Source organism: Natator depressus, chromosome 1 (genome assembly GCF_965152275.1).
Source record: "Natator depressus isolate rNatDep1 chromosome 1, rNatDep2.hap1, whole genome shotgun sequence".
Classification (NCBI taxonomy): Eukaryota; Metazoa; Chordata; order Testudines; family Cheloniidae; genus Natator; species Natator depressus.
The window spans coordinates 59,903,305-59,921,304 of record NC_134234.1 but is presented as its reverse complement, the minus strand read 5'-3'; the positions used below and the strand labels follow the sequence as shown (position 1 = coordinate 59,921,304).

Here is an 18,000-nt window from a genome sequence, read left to right as displayed (position 1 = left end):
TTTAAACAATTTCTGTTTGTTTATTTTAATGTTCTTGGTTTTTGTCAATGGAGAGTTGGAGTTAAATGTACTGAATTGTAGGATAAATTCTATGGACGGACACAGTCGGCTGATATTTTGTTTTCAAAGTTGCTGGTCTGATACTGGCTTAAAAAAAAAGCTTCAAAGATTAATTTGTTAGGTCGCTAGTAGTTTCCAATAACGTTCTCTTTCAAGTAAGTACTGTCACTAGCTATTCATTACAGCCATTCCCAGCTTCCTGCAGGGTAAATTCATTCTCTTCACACTGGTCCTGGTGGAAAGAATTAAAAAAATAATTTTACTTATAATTTAAAATAAGTATAATTGATATGAGATCTCAGGTAAATGACTCATAGTGTCAATATCTTGTCAAAGAATGATTTGAAAACATCTTTTGGATATAAAGAAAACAGTGAACTTAATACATAATTTAAGGCATATTAAAAACGGATATTTCATTAAAGGGGTTAGTCATAAGAACATAAGAATGGCCATACTGGGTGAGACCAAAGGTCCATCCAGCCCAGCATCCTGTCTACCAACAGTGATCAATTCCAGGTGCCCCAGAGGGAGTGAACCTAACAGGTAATGATCTAGTGATCTCTGTCCCACCATCCATCTCCACCCTCTGACAAACAGAGGCTAGGGGCACCATTCCTTACCCATCTTGGCTAATAGCCATTAATGGACTTAACCTCCATGAATTTATCCAGTTCTCTTTTAAACCCTGTTATAGTTCTAGCCTTCACAACCTCCTCAGGCAAGGAGTTCCACGGGTTGACTGTGCGCTGAGTGAAGAACTACTTCCTTTTATTTGTTTTCAACCTGCTGCCCATTAATTTCATTTGGTGGCCCCTAGTTCTTATATTATGGGAACAAGTAAATACCTTTTCCTTATTCACTTCCTCCACACCACTCATGATTTTATATACCTCTATCATATCCCCCCTTAGTCTCCTCTTTTCCAAGCTGAAAAGTCCTAGCCTCTTTAATCTCTCCTCATATGGGACCCGTTCCAAACCTCCTAATCATTTTAGATATGCCAATATATCTTTTTTTTGAGATAAGGGGACCACATCTGTATGCAGTATTCAGTGGGCGTACCATGGATTTCTATAAGGGCAATAAGATATTCTCCGTCTTATTCTCTATCCCTTTTAAAATGATTCCTAACATCCTGTTTGGTTTTTTGACTGCCGCTGCACGCTGTGTGGACGTCTTCAGAGAACTATCCACGAAGACTCCAAGATCTTTTTCCTGATTAGTTGTCGCTAAATTAGCCCCCATCATATTGTATGTATATTTGGGGTTTTTTTCCAATGTGCATTACTTACATTTTTCCACATTAAATTTCATTTGCCTTTTTGTTGCCCAATCACTTAGTTTCATAAAATCTTTTTGAAGTTCTTCACAGTCTGTTTTGGCCTTAACTATCTTGAGCAGTTTAGTATCATCTGCAAACTTTGCCACCTCACTGTTTACCCCTTTCTCCAGATCATTTATGAATAAGTTGAATAGGATTGGTCCTAGGACTGGCCCTTAGGGAACACCACTAGTTACCCCTCTCCATTCTGAATATTTACCATTTATTCCTACCCTTTGTTCCCTGTCTTTTAACCAGTTCTCAGTCCATGAAAGGATCTTCCCTCTTATCTCATGACAACTTAATTTACGTAAGAGCCTTTGGTGAGGGACCTTGTCAAAGGCTTTCTGGAAATCTAAGTACACTATGTCCACTGGATCCCCCTTGTCCACATGTTTGTTGGCCCCTTCAAAGAACTCTGATAGATTAGTAAGACATGGTCTCCCTTTACAGAAACCATGCTCACTTTTCCCCAACAATTTATAATAGTAAAAAATAAAAACAATGATTGCTGATGCTAATTTGGCAATGAGAGCTCAGAATGTTAAAGGATTTGACTGGAACGTTGCCTTACTTGGCCATTGTGTTTGTAAGATTGTAACTTGTAGTCCATTTTATTTTCCAACTGACCCTAACAGCACAGATGGCATTGTCAGACTTACTGCTACTGAAACATCCTCAAAGAGGCAGTTTTTTGTGATCACTTGCTAGGCACATGTTACTATAGGTTTAAGTTGTACAAATGCTTGCCTTGGACAGGAGAAACACACTTAGTAAAACTATATAATTTTTTTTACAACTCTGTCCTTGCAACTGGCAAAGCTTTATAAGAAGTGTCCTGTTCAATGCCCTGTCCGTGTTCCTATAATCATGAATGTTTTCTCACCAGTATAAAGCTTCTTATAATACTATTGTTCAAGCACAAGTAGTAAGCACAAAATGGCCAGCATTGTATACATGTAGTTATGATATTCATATTTGTGAGCATATTGGCCTTCTACATGTTGTTGTACCATTATGCTTTCCCATATAGTATAATAATGTCTTTTAAACAGCTGTTAAATGTGTTCCATCCATTCAAGCCTATCTACACTCAAGTTTTACCGATATAACAATTTCAATTAGAGATCTTTTTTTTTTAACACTGAAATTATTATACTGTAAGCCCTAGTGGATGCAGTTACAAAGGTATGCAGGAATAAAGTGACTTTTAAACCAGTAAAGTTCTTCCTCTTCCGATACATGGATAGCTATACTGGTATAAAATACCTTTATACCGATATAACTGCCCTCACGCTTAGCAGGGAAGGTATTTCTACCACTCTAACTATAGCAGTATAACTAAAACAGTACAACTTTCTAGTGTAGCCAAGGTCCGTCTTACGGATAATATGCTAATTAAAGTTCTGTGGCTTTTCATTTATAGAGAAGCAGAGGTTTACACTTAATTCCACTGATAGTATAAAGTTTCCACTTCTTACATGTCCTGTGTTTGTCATTGTGATTCTGATCATTGCTGCCAATCACTTTTAAACCCCAAACTTTGAATATTTGGAGAGCAATGATTAAGTCTGAGTAAATGAATTATTCAAATGTAATGCTTAAAATGCAGTGTAAGAGCATGTTTTAAGCTCTTTGCTCAAACATCCTCTTTCCATTTTCAAATGGCTGCTGCCAATCTGACAAATAGTTTGAAGTGCTAAAGTGCAGCACTGTAACAGGACTTCAAAGTGCTAAGCAGAGTCTGGAAAGTCTTTTGCTGAATTCTTGTGAAGAATGAGCTAAAGATAATTCTCTGATGCCACCCAATGATAACATTTATAGGAATAAACAGTCCAAATCAGCATGTTATTTTAGAGTACTGAGAATTGTTCACCTTTAAACAGAAAGCAGTGCCCAAACTTAACTAAAGCAGAACAAACCCATCCCATAAATTGTGATCTGCATGGAATCTATTGAAATGTTGAATCAGGTTCCATGGGTCAAATTCGAACAGCTGTTCCTAAGTGGGCCAGTTGTCCATATCTCTGTAATAGGTGAATATTGGTATACTAGGAAGCGTTCAGTTAAAATCTTGATAAACAAAACACCTTAAAAAATTTATTTAGTTAAAAAGTGCTAAACAAAAATCAAGTTTTGCTATCCTTACTTCTGTCCTTTTTCCACATACAAATCTGAAGATTTAAATAAAAAAAAAGTTTCACTTCATTCTACACGACCTCCATTTTTAGTTGACATTGCATCATTAATGATATATTTTTCTACAGTACCAAAGTTCCGCTTAACACAGTTAATTTTAACAGAAGGGGTGAAGAAACACAAGCCAAAATAGGAAAAGAACAGGCTAAAGAATATTTAGATAAGTTAGTTGTATTCATGTTGGCAGGAACTTCATGAAGTTCACCCTAGATGAAGCAATCTTGGAACCATTAGGGATTATTTTTGAGAACTCATGGAGGACAGTGTGGTCCCGGAGGTCTTGAGAAGGGCAAGTATAGTACTTATCTTTAAAAAGAGAAACAAAGAGAACCTGGGAAATTATAGACCAGTCAGCCTAGCTTAGATATTTGAAAAGATACTGGAACAAATCATCAAACAATTTATTTATGAGCACCTACAGGTTAATAGGGTTATAAGGAAGCAGTAAGGACACGGTCCATATGACATTCTCATAAGCAAACTAGGGACATGTGGTCTAGATGAAATTACTATAAAATGCATGCACAACGGTTTGAAAAAACATACTCAGTAGTTATTAATGGTTCACTATCACAGTGGGAGGGTATGTCTAATGGGGCTCACTGGAGTCTGTCCCATTTCCAGTACTATTCAACATTTTCATGAATGACTTGACTAATGGGATGGAGAGTATGCATATAAAGTTTGCACATGACACCAAGCTGAGAGGGCTTGCAAGCACTTTGGAGGGCAAGATGAGAATTCAAAATTTATAAATGAGAGAGTTGGTCTGAAATGAATGCGGTAAAATTCAATACAGACAAGTGCAAAGTTTTACATTTAAAAAGGAAAATTCAAATATCCAAATACAAGGTGAGGAGTAATTGGTAGGTAGTAAAAAGAACAGGGTTACTTGTGGCACCTTAGAGACTAACAAATTTATTTGAGCATAAGCTTTCGTGGGCTAAAACCCACTTCATCGGATGCATGTAGTAGTACTGCATAAAAGGATTGGGGGTCAGTGTGTGTTATGATGGATCACAAATTGATTGAGCCAACAATGTGATGCTGTTACAAGAAAAGGCAAATATCATTCAGGAGTGTATTAACAAGAGTGTCATGTAAGACCTGGAGATATTTGTTCTGCTCTACTCAGCACTGGTGAGGCCTCAGCTGGAGTATCATGTCCAGTTTTGTGTGGTACACTTTAAGAAAGATGCGGACAAAATGGAAGTCAAGAGTAGAGTAACAAAAATGATAAAAGTTTTAGAAAGCCTGACCTATGAGGAAAGGTTAAACTAGGGATGTTCAGTCTTGAGAAGAAAAGACTAAGGCAGGGGTCGGCAACCTATGGCACGCGTGCCAAAGGCACGCAAGTCGATTTAATGGCACGCTGCTGCCTGCCGGGTCCCAGGCACTGGCCCCGCTCAGCCTGCTGCCGATCCCAGGCCGCCAGCGGGCTGAGGGGGGGGCCGGTGGCCGGGACTCCGGCAGGCAGCAGCGTGCCATTAAAAATCCTGCCCGCCCCGGCCCGCTCTTCTCCGCCGCGCCCCCCCGCAGGAGCAGGATGAAGAAGCTTGGTCCTGCCGGCTACTGCTGCAGGGCAGGCAAGCTCCCCTCTCCCTCGCCTCTTCTCCCAGTGTGCTGGGTTCCTGCCCCTCCTCCTCTTCCTCCCTGCTGCCAATCAGCTGATGGCCCTTGCGAGGGAGGGGGAGAAGCGGAGCTGCTCGGCGGAGGGGACGGAAAACAGGTGGGGACAGGGCCTTAGGGAATGGGGATGGAATCAGGGCATATCCCCTCCAGCTCCCTGCTGTGAGCCACTCTGGGCAGGGGGCTGGGAGCACCTCCTCGACCCTAGCCCACATTCCCAGCCCTCTGCCTGGACCCCTGCACCTCCCCACAACCCCAGCCCCGACTCCAGCATCCCCCACACATACCCAGCCCCCCCCCCCCACTCCCTGCCCTGACTCCTGCAACCCCCCACATTCCCACCCCCACCCCGAGCACCAAACGGGAGCTCCAGCGGCACCCCCCCTCCCATTCTCACCTGCACCCTTCACACCAAATGGGAGCTGCTCAGGTAAGCACTCCACACCCAAACCTCCTGCCCAAACCCTGAGTCCCCTCCCTCATTCTAGTGCCTGGCCAGACCCTACACCCCAACCCCTAGCCTGCTCCTTCACCCCCAGCCCTGTGCTCAGCTCAGTGCAGAGAGAGAGGAAGAGAATGGGCTAGAACCAGGGAGAAGGTAGGTACCCACTCTGTGTAGGTACCTGCTCAGCCCACTGCTGGTCTGGGGTCCTGGCCGCCGGCCCTGCTCAGCCCGCTGCCAGTCTGGGGTTCTGACTGCCGGCCCCTTGCCAGCTGGGGTCCTGGCCACAGGTCCTGCTCACCCTGCTGCCGGCCTAGGTGAACGGAACCCCAGGCCAGCAGCGGGCGCAGCGGGCTGGTGGTGTAAGATCAGCATTTTAATTTAATTTTAAATGAAGCTTCTCAAACATTTTGAAAACCTTGTTTACTTTACATACGGCAATAGTTTAGTTATTATAATATATAGACTTAGAGAGAGAGACCTTCTAAAAAATGTTAAAATGTATTACTGGCACGTGAAACCGTAAATTAAAGTGAATAAATGAGGACTCGGCACACCGCTTCTGAAAGGTTGCAGACCCCTGGACTAAGGAGTACCCGATCAGTCTTCAAATATGTTAGGCTGCTATAGAGAGGACTGTGATCAATAGAGTTTCTCCATGTCCACTGAAGGTAGGACAAGAAGTGATGGGCTTAATCTGCAGTGAAGGAGATTTAGGTTAGATATTAGAAAAAGCTTTCTAACTATAAGGCTAGTTAAGCACTGGAACAGGTTACAAAGGGAGGTTGTAGAATCACTGTCAGTGGAGGTTTTTAAGAACAGCTTAGACAAGCCTGTCAGGGAAAGTCTAGGTATAATAGGCCCTGTCTCTGCCGGGGGATGGACTAGATGACTTCTCGGGGTCCCTTTCAGCATTATATTTCTATGATTCTGTGGTACCTTCCAGACAATGTAAACAAATAGATTCTCCACACCTCAGAGCTTGCAGTCTGTTTAAATGTAAATGTTAACCTCTATTTTAAGGTCCTGTCTGAACCCAACACAGTAAACAGCAGTGGAAAAAATAAATATCTCACAATCTTCATATAATACAATGTTAAGTCAGAGTTGCTCTATTTGCCCAACACATTTATGAATAGATTTTTCACTCTCCATGTTACGTTGCTTTTCACATTTTAAAAATATAAAGAATATTTCTTTTGCAGTACATGAATATATTTATGTATTTTGGCCCAACAGTAACAATTACAGCAACTTTGCTTAATGAAACCACCCTCATATTAAAACATATATCACTTTACATTCACTACTGTCTTTTTGGTATTTCTTTGAATATTTTTTACACTCTGGAGATGCTGTTTTTTTTAGATCAAGGAAAAACGACTTAAAATGTGGCAAGTGACTGTCAAAATGGCACCTCTTTACTGGATAGATGTTATGCGTTTGTATGTAATTATATTCAGTTTAGGGACATATCTTTGCCTTTTACTTCTGTTAGCCATAACAAAGGTAACACAGCTAACAAAGTGAGCCCAATGTCTGTTCCTTCTGGCTCATCAGCAGAGTTGTTTACTTGAGATTCAATTGTTTACACTTGTGCAAACCAATTAAAGGCAATAAGATTACACAGGGGTCACTGAGCCAATATTAGAAGGTTGTAGTGCTGCCCAGATGTAACAGAGGGCCTAAACTGACCTACAGAACCTTGATTACTGGTGGTGGAGTGAGAAGAAACAAATCCAGCTTGACTGAGTCCAGGTTTAGTTTGTAGTTCTGGCAAGCAGCTTATAAGTAACAAGATTTTTATGAGTACCTTTTCATATAGGAATTGAGACCGATAAACTTTGGACTCCCATTGTGATTGTTTTATTATTCACTTTTTTTGAGTAGAACCATTCAGTGTAAAGCTTCTGAATCTGATCTCAATACTAAACATTTCTCTGTTCCTGTATGAACAGAAGTGCTGGGTGGGAAATAGTTTTCCCATCATGGTAGAATTTTTGAGATTTTGAAAATTTTTCTTATACTGAATCAAGACAAAAAGTCAGTCTCAAATTTTCACCCAACCCAAAATCTGAATTTTTTTGGATTGGATCAGTCCAAATACTTCAGCTAGGTTTTGACCTTTAAAAATTTTTTAAAACTTTTTTTACTATGTTAACTTGGATTTTTAAATGAAAAATCATTTAGACTTGCAAAAGAACTTTTTCATTTGGAAAGTGTCAAAATGACACCTTTAGGCAATCTTGATCTCTGTTTTAAGGTTGCAGCTGAACCCAGCACAGCAAATAGCAGCAGAAAAAATTAATATCTTGCAGTCCTCATATAATATAGTGTTAAGTCCATTTGCCGAGCACCTCTCTGAATTTTCAAAATTTTTTCACAATGGAAAATTCAGAATCAACCCTTTCCCACAAACAGTTTAGGTTTTGATGAATTGGCATTTTCTGACCACCCATCCCCCCCCCGCTCCCCCCCCCCCCCCAAAAAAAAAGTTTTCTCGAAAAAATTCCTGACCAGCTCCATTTAGCAGCAGCAACATTTGTTCAGTTATCTGGTTTTGCCATGAAAATCCAAGTAGGCTGGGCACGTTAACTTTTTTCTACATTGTAAACATAAGTTACAGATTCTTCTTAAAAAATAATCTGTTTAATGTAATAGTTGCATGACATATCTTCCCCTGCAGCAAATTGCACAAAGTTTAAAAGATGAACAGAAGAAGTTGCCTTCTGATGCTTCATTTTCAGATGTGCGGCTAGAAGATCCAGAGTCCTGCAACCTAATTAAATCTGGTATGTTTGGGAATATATTTTATAATATCAAATGAAGTAGTAAAATAGACATAGTGGGCATTAATCTAAGCAAATAATGAGAATTATATTTACTTTAATAAAATATTATTTTAAAGTATTTGGAGAATTTTGGGAAGAGCTTGCGTAAAAGGAACTTTGACTGAAGAATTTTAATTTAGACTGAAGAATTTTAATTTAAACTTTTTAAAATTGTCTTCCCAGAACACCTCAGGAACTGGATTTTCAGTGTGTTTATTACCTGCCTTAATCCCGTGATGGTGATTATGGCATGTCTGTACTACAGACGCATTCATTCTGCAAAATACTTACTCCTGTTGTCAAGGGGCATAGCATCTTTTCATATGAAGTATAATAAAGAGCTGAGCTCACAGGAGAAGCATGAGTTGTTTGTGATTCTGGCATGTGTGTTACATGAGCGCTCTGTAAGTTGTAGTTCAAGAATGTTTTCCTGTTTAAAACATAGAATCAGACAGTGATTGCATCCTTTTAGTGTTTTTCTTAATCGATTTCAATAACTTGTAGTCTAGTTATTGCAATAATTCGTTCTTTAGTCTATGAATTTTATAACCTCATTTTGGAATCCACGTTTTTATACATTTATAAAGGTAATTAATTCCATAAAATTTGATTTTGTTAACACCAGAACGCCACATGAATACTGCTTACATGCCTTTAAATGTGCCTGGAATCCCTGGATGACTTTTTTTCCCTCCATCTTACTACAACTTACTCACTCATTAATATTCTGCTTCCCAGTTGTATCTTTCTAGCTCTGGCAGTTGTCTTCACTATTCCATGGATTTATCATGGTTTCCTACTGTGGACATACCAGGCTGACACACCAAAGACCCAGACTAGAACCAGCTAGAACACACAATTCTAGCCTTGAACAAATGGTAGGAACTCCACAAATGGAAGAGATTGTTAGACTATATCCCCACATCAGGACATTGCAGGCTTTTGTTCCATGACTGGTTCTGAGACTTCCTTTTAGTTTTTATTTTTTAAAGTGGTTGTCACTGAGGTTAACTAGTAGTTGCCCCAAAATCTGGGGGAAAGATGAGTTCTGTGAAGTTCCGCGCCACCAATTGTTAAGAAAACCCAAACTGAATGTGCACAGTTGTTTTTGCACCTTCTCTGTCACGAAGGGTGCCCTTGTAACAGGGTTGTGACTTCTAATAATCACCATGACAAAATCATTGTCAGCTGTTAGGACAGAGAACAATGTTGCCATATTAATATGGATTTTAAATTCTATATTTCAGCTGTATTAAATCTCCTCAGGTCATCTACTGTACAGCAAGGAAAGAATAGCAAAGTAAACTTACTCAATATTATTCCTTTTCTCTCCTCCCTCTGGGTGACCTCTGGGTTCCTGTAAAAGCCCTGTGGGCACCCTCCTACATTTTCCCCCCTGTCTTTTCTTCCCCATAACTCTCTTCAGTAGTTATGCATCACATCCTTTTAGCAGCTAGGATGCTACAGTAACGTCCAGAGAAATGCCTATAGAAGTAATACATTTAAGAAAGGATGAACTAGATCTCCTTTGGATAGTCAGTAGTACATATAAAATTGGCCAGGGGTGAAGGAGTAGATGGTTGTCATTGGGTGAAGGAAGGTACGCAGTCTCAGATATGGGTCACTGACTGGACCTGATGGCCTGAAGAATGAGTGTGGTAGCAAAGTTATTTTCAAATGTCTTTTAGCAATTTTTTTTATTTAGGAGAGCAGGCTAGTGTTTTCTTTTTGATAACCATGTATGCCCTCTTCTTAAATACATGTTTCAGAGTATATTCACCAATACAGGATCACCCAGTGCATTTTCAAGATGAATTCAAACCCTACATAGCTGCCCGCATAATCTGTGCATGTATATACTGGAAGTCAGGTTTCTTCCCTCTGAGGAGGTTGAAAACAAAGTAATTTTGTAATGTGTAACATTCCTATGGAGGTCAGCATTAAATAACATTCACTGTGTATTGTTTTCAGATGGAAGAAGAGTGATAACTTTTTAATGTGTGTTTTCTACCTTTAAATAGGTACCGCAGAATCCCTTAATCCCAGACCGCAGACTATGATTTCACCGGCAGATCTACATGGAATGTGGTATCCCACTGTCAGAAGGACTCTAGTGTGTCTCTCTAAACTGTACAGATGTATAGATGTATGGACCTCTTCTTGTAACTTACTGTACCATTTTAAGTTAAAGTAGATAAAAAGAGAATGTATGACAAATTCTAAATATTTTTGTCTAAAAATAACTGGAGAACATTGATATCTATCTTTTGTTAGCTGTTGCCTTTTTGCTGGTCTCGTCTTATTGCAAATTGGCAAATTGCAGATTGTTCAAAGACAAGTGATTTTGCAAATATAAATTTAGAAATGAAGCACCAAATCAGGTCCAAAATTGCATTTGCCATCTTGCTAAGATTTTTCAACAGGTAATGTTTAAAAAGTTACATACCACACCACACAGATTTTAAAAAAAAAGAAAAAAATAATAATGCTCTATCTCAATCGCAAGTTATGGGGTTGATGTAGAAATTATTGGGTGAAATTCTGTGGCCTGTGATATGCATGCAATCAGACTAGATGATCTTAATGGTCCCTTCTGGCCTTAAAAATGGAATAATTTATAGTTACCTTAGAAAATGTTTTAAATCTTTTGCATCGCATTTTTAGTAACTGTAAAAGTACAACAGCAAGAAACGGACAAATTTACGTAAAATAAAAGACTAAGCAGTGTTTCTCAAATGCGGCCACCAGATGCTTTTCTTGTGGCCTCAGCCTCCTGGGCTGTGATTGGAGGGGCACAATAGAGCAGCCCCTCTGACTCCCTGTTGCTCCTGGATGCACTGCCTTGGTGTTGGTTGCTGGGGCCGCCAGCAGCGGTTGGGCCCTGCCTCCCTCCGGAGACACCTGGGGTAAAATGCTGAAGGAGAAGGCAGCCAGTGAATTCCCCACCTTTCCAAGGGTAGTGGGACTCAGGCTTTGGGCTTCAGCCCTGGGATGGCGGGGCACCAAGCTCTGGCCGGGGGCTTCAGGCTCCAGCTTCAGGCTGTAGCTGCTCAGTGACAGGGCCCAGGCTTCAGCTGTGGGGCTTCAGGCTCCAGCCCCCTGCTGTCTCCCCCGACACCCCATCCAGGACTTCATTTGCCCCAGGTGTGGCAGGGCTGAGTAAATCTGCTGTGTAAAGTGATACTTGTACGTTTATTAATATCACTTTACACAGCAGATTTACTAATTAGCAATAAATAAATTACAATGATTTGGACGTGTATATGTGCATATTTATTTGTTTTTCCTAAAGCTAATTAAGTATTTTAGGAAGAAGTGTGAGAGTGGCCACCAGCAAGAGTTGATGGTAGCACTCTGAGGCCACCAAATTTTTTTCCTGAGAACCCCTGCCTTAAAGTATATGAAAGTATACAACAGTGTGAATCTGTGTAAAGCACATCTAATAATCACAGATACAATAAACACCCTGTTCATGGAGATGCAAGAAGTACTTATTCCGATAACCTACTCTTAAAGGAAAAGTTTCATAATTAGATTGTCATTTAACAAAACTACAAAAAGGCTGGTAAATATCTAAGAAACCCACAAAACACATGCATTTTTGCTGTATGTTGATTTTTGTTTTTACTCAGTTGATAGGAGACACAGCAGAAGGGCTACTTTATCACTTTTGAAGAAATCCTTATTTAAGAGGCATAATTTGTGGAAGTGTGGGAGGTGTTAAATGGAACATGGAAAAATATAATAATTAACATTTTGATAATCTCAGTAAAAATAGACAAGTACTTCTTTAGTGTTTTTTAATGTTTTTGGTTGGAGCCCACTGTTTGAAAGAAAGAGAGTGCAGTTTGGAATTATTTACATAGCCCAATTATAAGGGAGTGTGTATGTGAAGAAACAGGGATCGTTGATCAGCATACAACTGAAAAGTTTGTTTTCAAGTGGACCTTTTTAAAATCTGATGCTTTACATATATTGTTGAGTATCTAAAGCCCTTGCTACGCTACACATACAAAAGTGTTTTTATAACCAGTTTTTGTGACACTCTCATTTGGCTGTTTACAGCAAACACAGTGGAGCCAAGTTCAAACAATTTTTTTCCATGACACAACAGTGGGTCTTGTGTGTCCACACCTTACTCTATATCAGTGTGTTCTGGGAAAATCTGAGTAACTATCCTATATTACCTAAGCAGGGGTAGAGTGCACAGAGATATGCACGCAGAGTGGCACCAGCAGCATGTGGAGCAATGCAATATGAGATGTCCTACTACCCAAGAGAGCTGTGAGAAAGGAGGACTAGCCACAATTGGTTTTCCAGCTCAATCCGCTGGTGACATCTACACTGCAAAAGTAGTGTGCTGAATAGTTACAGGAAGACCGGCATGTTCTAGCCTAGGCCACTGGCAATGGCAAAACACTGTTTAGGTGCCATGGTTACTAATAGACTATTAACCATGTGGTGTATAAGGACACAAACCATATTCAGAGCAACCATGTCACTAACTGGTTACAAACTGTTAAAATTTGTAGTATATGTAGTATATTCCTTATTTTAGTTGCTTAATTATGCACCCACCGTATCCAGTCTGTTTACTTGTTATGAAAATCTTTTATATTTGTGGGTTCCATTGCATCTTCCTGAATGTGGAAAAAGTGTTCCCTGCTAATGTGGCTCCAACCCTGTACACTTACGTATGTGCTTAACTTTATGCATCATGAGCGGAACCTTTGACTTCAGAATCAGAGCCACTGTCCTGTATGTTCTTTAAGCTATGTAGAAGGTTGACAAACTTTTTTTTTTCCTCCCTCCAGAGGGCAGTATTCCAAGGATTATCACAAGAGGCTTTATCTGCCTGTATTCACTCACTGCTGGGAGCTGCAGATTCAATTTCCAAAAATAAGGTCAGGCAAAGTTACCTTTTTGAATGCAGTAGTGTTCATTAGGTAAGATTCTTTCATATATAACGAAGGCCCTTAAAGAGTTGTCCAGAATTCTGTTGAAATCTGATCACAATACATTGTCTCTGTCCCCAAAGATCTGTGGGAATTGCTTGCATTCCACTGTGATATAAGATGTGGTAAAGCAGAGAAAATGATGCATACACAAACCGTGCTGAAAAACTACACTTGCAAATCGTAGAGATAAAGGTTATAGGCTAGTGTAACTCGTATGACTCAACTAAACAATAGATTAAAGTGGGATTCCTCTAATCATCTCTGCACCTAATATTTCTCTGTGTCCTATACCTTGTTTACTGGACTTGCATGTGTTATACTGAGTATTAAGTTCCGTACTGGGCGAGTTGATAAGACTGTTCCTTGCCAATATTGGTCTGTACGATCAAAAGAGGTGCTCTTATCTATCATTTCTTCTTGATGGAACACTGTCAATTTAGTTGGTGTTCTGTACAATAAAAATATTTGTGAAAACTTTTTTTTAAATTTCATTGAAAATACGTTTTAATGTAAGTGTTTCTCTGCAGTTTATTGAACACAAACATTGGAGTGTTGTTGCTAATTCATAAAAGCCAGAAAGATAAATTGCTACAAACAAAAATAAAATGTTGTGGGCTATAATAATAGACCAAACTTAGTGGATTGTATAAATGGCAAAAATATTTAGAATTTATTTTAAAAAAAAAGAAAGAAAAAAAAAAAGTCCCTTTGTTTGTTACCAAAGCTGGTTGTAATTGATTTGAAATACACCTACTTTTTTCCGAGTGTCATTTTAAAAGCATAATTCATGAAACTAATTGATAGATTCAGGGGAATCCAGTGATATGGGAAAAGTTTCCTTAAAATTTCTGTACATTATTATCTTTCATATGCAGCTTGTTCAGAGTTCTGCAGTTATTTGGTATTGTGTCAATATCCTTTATTAGATCGACCTTGATAGAAAGTGTTGTAGAGACTGAAGCCTTGATCCTGCAGTGAGTTCTGTGCAGGCACCGCACTTCCTGGTATCGGGGTTTGCGGCACTTCACTCCTGGGGCATGTTAATTTAACACGCACTAGAGCACTGTCAGATTAAGTCATGCATTTAAAAAAAAAAAAGGCAAATTTCCATACTGTATTGTTAGAAATGCCTTGTTTTATTAAAAATGTTAATTTGATATACTTTTCATCAGTTTTGTTCATTGTTTGTTTTTTCTTTTAAAATGTTTTCTTTTTTAATGCCAAAGTATAGCCATTGCAATGCAAACACATGTTGCTGCTTTGTTAACTTAATCTTGGAGAAAAATCTCTCCTACCTAGCAATAGCAACTTCGGAGGTGTAATCTTGGGTCCCATTTCCTTTACCTTAATGAGGCATGATCTTCAAGATTTAAAAATGTGTGCAGCGTTAAAAGTGCACAGCTGAAATAACAAAGAATGCAAGAGTTAAGGTTCTTATAATATGGTGAACTCTGGCCTTGTACTCTCTGTATCTGTTTTACTGCGTAGAAATTAACTAAGCTTTACATTTAATGATAAAAACTAGGGCTGTCAATCTCCTTTAACTCATGTGATTAACTCAAAAAAATGAATCATGATTAAAAAAATGAATCGTGATTAATCGCACTGTTAAACAATAGAATACCAAGTGAAATTTATTAAATATTTTTGGATTTTTTCCTACATTTTCAAATATATTGATTTCTGTTACAACACAGAATACAAAGTGTACAGTGCTCACTTTATATTGTTTTTGATTACAAATATTTGAACTGTAAAAATGATGAACAAAAGAAATAGTATTTTTCAGTTCACCTCATACAAGTACTGTAGTGCAATCTCTTTATCATGAAAGTGTAACTTAGAAATGTAGTTTTTCGGTTTTTTTGTTACGTAACTGCACTCAAAAACAAAACAATGTAAAACTTTAGAACCTACAAGTCCACTCAGTCCTACTTCTTGTTCAGCCATTTGCTAAGACAAACAAGTTTGTTTACATTTACGGAAGATACTGCTGCCTGCTTCTTATTTACAATGTCATCTAAAAGTGAGAACAGGCGTTCTCATATGGCACTTCTGTAGCCGGCGTTGCAAGGGATTTACGTGCCAGATATGCTAAACGTTCGTAGGCCCCTTCATGCTTCGGCCACCATTCCAGAGGTGCTTCTGTGCTGATGATGCTCATTTAAAAAAAAAATGCATTAATTAAATTTGTTACTGAATTCCTTGGGGGAGAATTGTATGTCTCCTATTCTGTTTTACCCTCATTCTGCCATATATTTCATGTTATAGCAGTCTCGGATGATGACATAGCACATATGCATTCTAAGATTTCACTTTCACTTCAGATTTGATAAAATGCAAAGAAGGTACCAATGTGAGATTTCTAAAAATAGCTACAGCACTCGAGCAAAGGTTTAAGAATCTGAAGTGCCGTCCAAAATCTGAGAGGGACGAGGTGTGGAGCATGCTTTCAGAAGTCTTAAAATAGCAACATTCCAAAGCGGAAACTACAGAACCCGAACCACCAAAAAAAGAAAATCAACCTTCTGCTGATGGCATCTGACTCAGATGATGATAATGAACATGTGTTGGTCCACTCTGCTTTGGATCGTTATCAAGCAGAAGCAGTCATCAGCGTGGACTCATGTCCTTTGAAATGGTGGTTGAAGCATGAAGGGGCACATGAATCTTTAGCACATCTGGCACATAAATCTCTTCTGACGTTGGCTACAACAGTGCCAGGAGAATGCCTGTTCTCACTTTCAGGTAACATTGTAAACACGAAGCAGGCAGCATTATCTCCTGCAAATTATAACCAAACTTGTTTGTCTTCCTGATTGGCTGAACAAGGAGGAGGACTGAGTGGACTTGTAGGCTCTAAAGTTTTACATTGTTGTATTTTTGAATGCAGTTTTTTATACATAATTCTATATTTGTAAGTTCAACTTTCATGATAGAGATTGCACTCCAGTACTTGTATGAGGTGAATTAAAAAATACTGTTTCTTTTGTATTTTATAGCGCAAGTATTTGTAATCAAAAATAAATATAAAGTGAGCACTGTACACTTTGTATTCTGTGTTGTAATTGAAATCAATATATTTGAAAATGTAGAAGACATCCAAAAATATTTAAATAGTATTCTATTTTTTTAACAGTGGGATTAATTACACAATTAATCATGATTAATTTTTTTAATCACTTGATAGCCCTAATAAAAACAGAATAGCAAATACTACAATCTGGCAGAGCTAATGTGTTTAACTCTTTAGACCTGGTCTACACTTAAAAAGTAGATCAAGCTAGCTACGTTGTTCAGGGCTATGAAAAATTTAGCGCCTTGAGTGTTGTAGTTAAGTTGACTAACCCCGGTGTTAATGCAGCTAGGTCGATTGAAGAATTTTCCCTTCAACCTAGCTACCACCTCTCGGAGAGGTGGATTAACTATATCAACAGAAAAACCCCTTCTGCTGGTGTGAGAAGTGTTTACCCTGTGGCGCTACAGCTGCCTGGCTATTGACATACTCTCATATTTTATTATATTCCAGAGACATTGAAACAAAAGATCGTCTGAGAGAGAGTGGGCTGCCTTTGTCAGATTGTGGGAGTTATGCTTGCTTTGCACACGAATGCAGAAAGCATGTAATCAGGGTCTTTTAAGGAGCATGCAAATGATCTGTTTCTGTTGAATGAGTTATCAGAAATAATATAGAAATGTAGCGTGTCAGACATGGGACAGAATTATTGGTGCTATGAACCTAGAGTGGCTTGTAAACAAAACTAGGACTTTAGTATTAATTAAAGCAAGTAATTGAAATAATTGGGAGAACTTATAATTATGCTGTTGTATTAATATTTCTCTAAGTTTTTGACATTCTTTTTCTCATTGTAATTTAGACCCAGGTTGATGGACAGCTTTTCTTAATAAAACACCTTTTGATTCTTCGTGAACAAATTGCTCCTTTCCACACTGAATTCACCATTAAGGAAATTTCCCTGGACCTTAAGAAAACTAGAGGTACTGCACAGTGCTGGCAGACAGAGCTGGGTGGGCTTTCCCTCCCCTGATGTGCTAGCAAAGGTTGTGGGTTTATTTTATGTTCACCTGCAATGATCTGCATGCTTGCTACATTGTCTTGCCTTGTTCTAATCCTTTCTAATACAGGTTTTACCTACTAAGAAGAGCAGGTCAGAATGCTTCTAACAAACTCTACTATACTTTTGATTTATATCAAGTGCTGTATCTGTGCTTTTGCCACTGACTTGTCCAATTCATACATGCTGTTTTAAAAAAAACATTGCTAAATAATAAGCTTCACATTTGTATTGTGCTGAAATATCGTTCATCCTTATCTGTACTCTGCAGAGAAGTTTCTTGCTACTTAACAAATTGATTTTAATAACATGAAACTTACTTGCCTAGGCCAAAATTAAAATTGCCCCAGTCTTTTCTGTTGAAGTTTGACTAGAGAAATATTCCTTATACTGTAAAGTTAGTCAATACTTTTCTGTTTATCACGGTGAGAGTTGTTTCATGAAGCATACATACATCTAGTAAGCAGGAAAAATAAAGAGC

The 18,000-nt window shown here is 38.8% G+C and overlaps 1 protein-coding gene across 2 annotated transcripts in view; it reads left to right on the top strand.

Annotated features, from left to right (window-relative positions):
- Positions 1 to 18,000, top strand: part of COG3 (component of oligomeric golgi complex 3) — a 48,683-nt gene that overhangs the window by 20,625 nt on the left and 10,058 nt on the right. For both annotated transcript variants that reach the window (XM_074961077.1, XM_074961068.1), the window contains exons 14-17: positions 8,341 to 8,446; positions 10,507 to 10,631; positions 13,300 to 13,389; positions 17,322 to 17,442. In XM_074961077.1, coding sequence (XP_074817178.1) covers positions 8,341 to 8,446; positions 10,507 to 10,631; positions 13,300 to 13,389; positions 17,322 to 17,442 — 442 coding nt within the window. The remainder of the gene's footprint in view (positions 1 to 8,340; positions 8,447 to 10,506; positions 10,632 to 13,299; positions 13,390 to 17,321; positions 17,443 to 18,000) is intronic.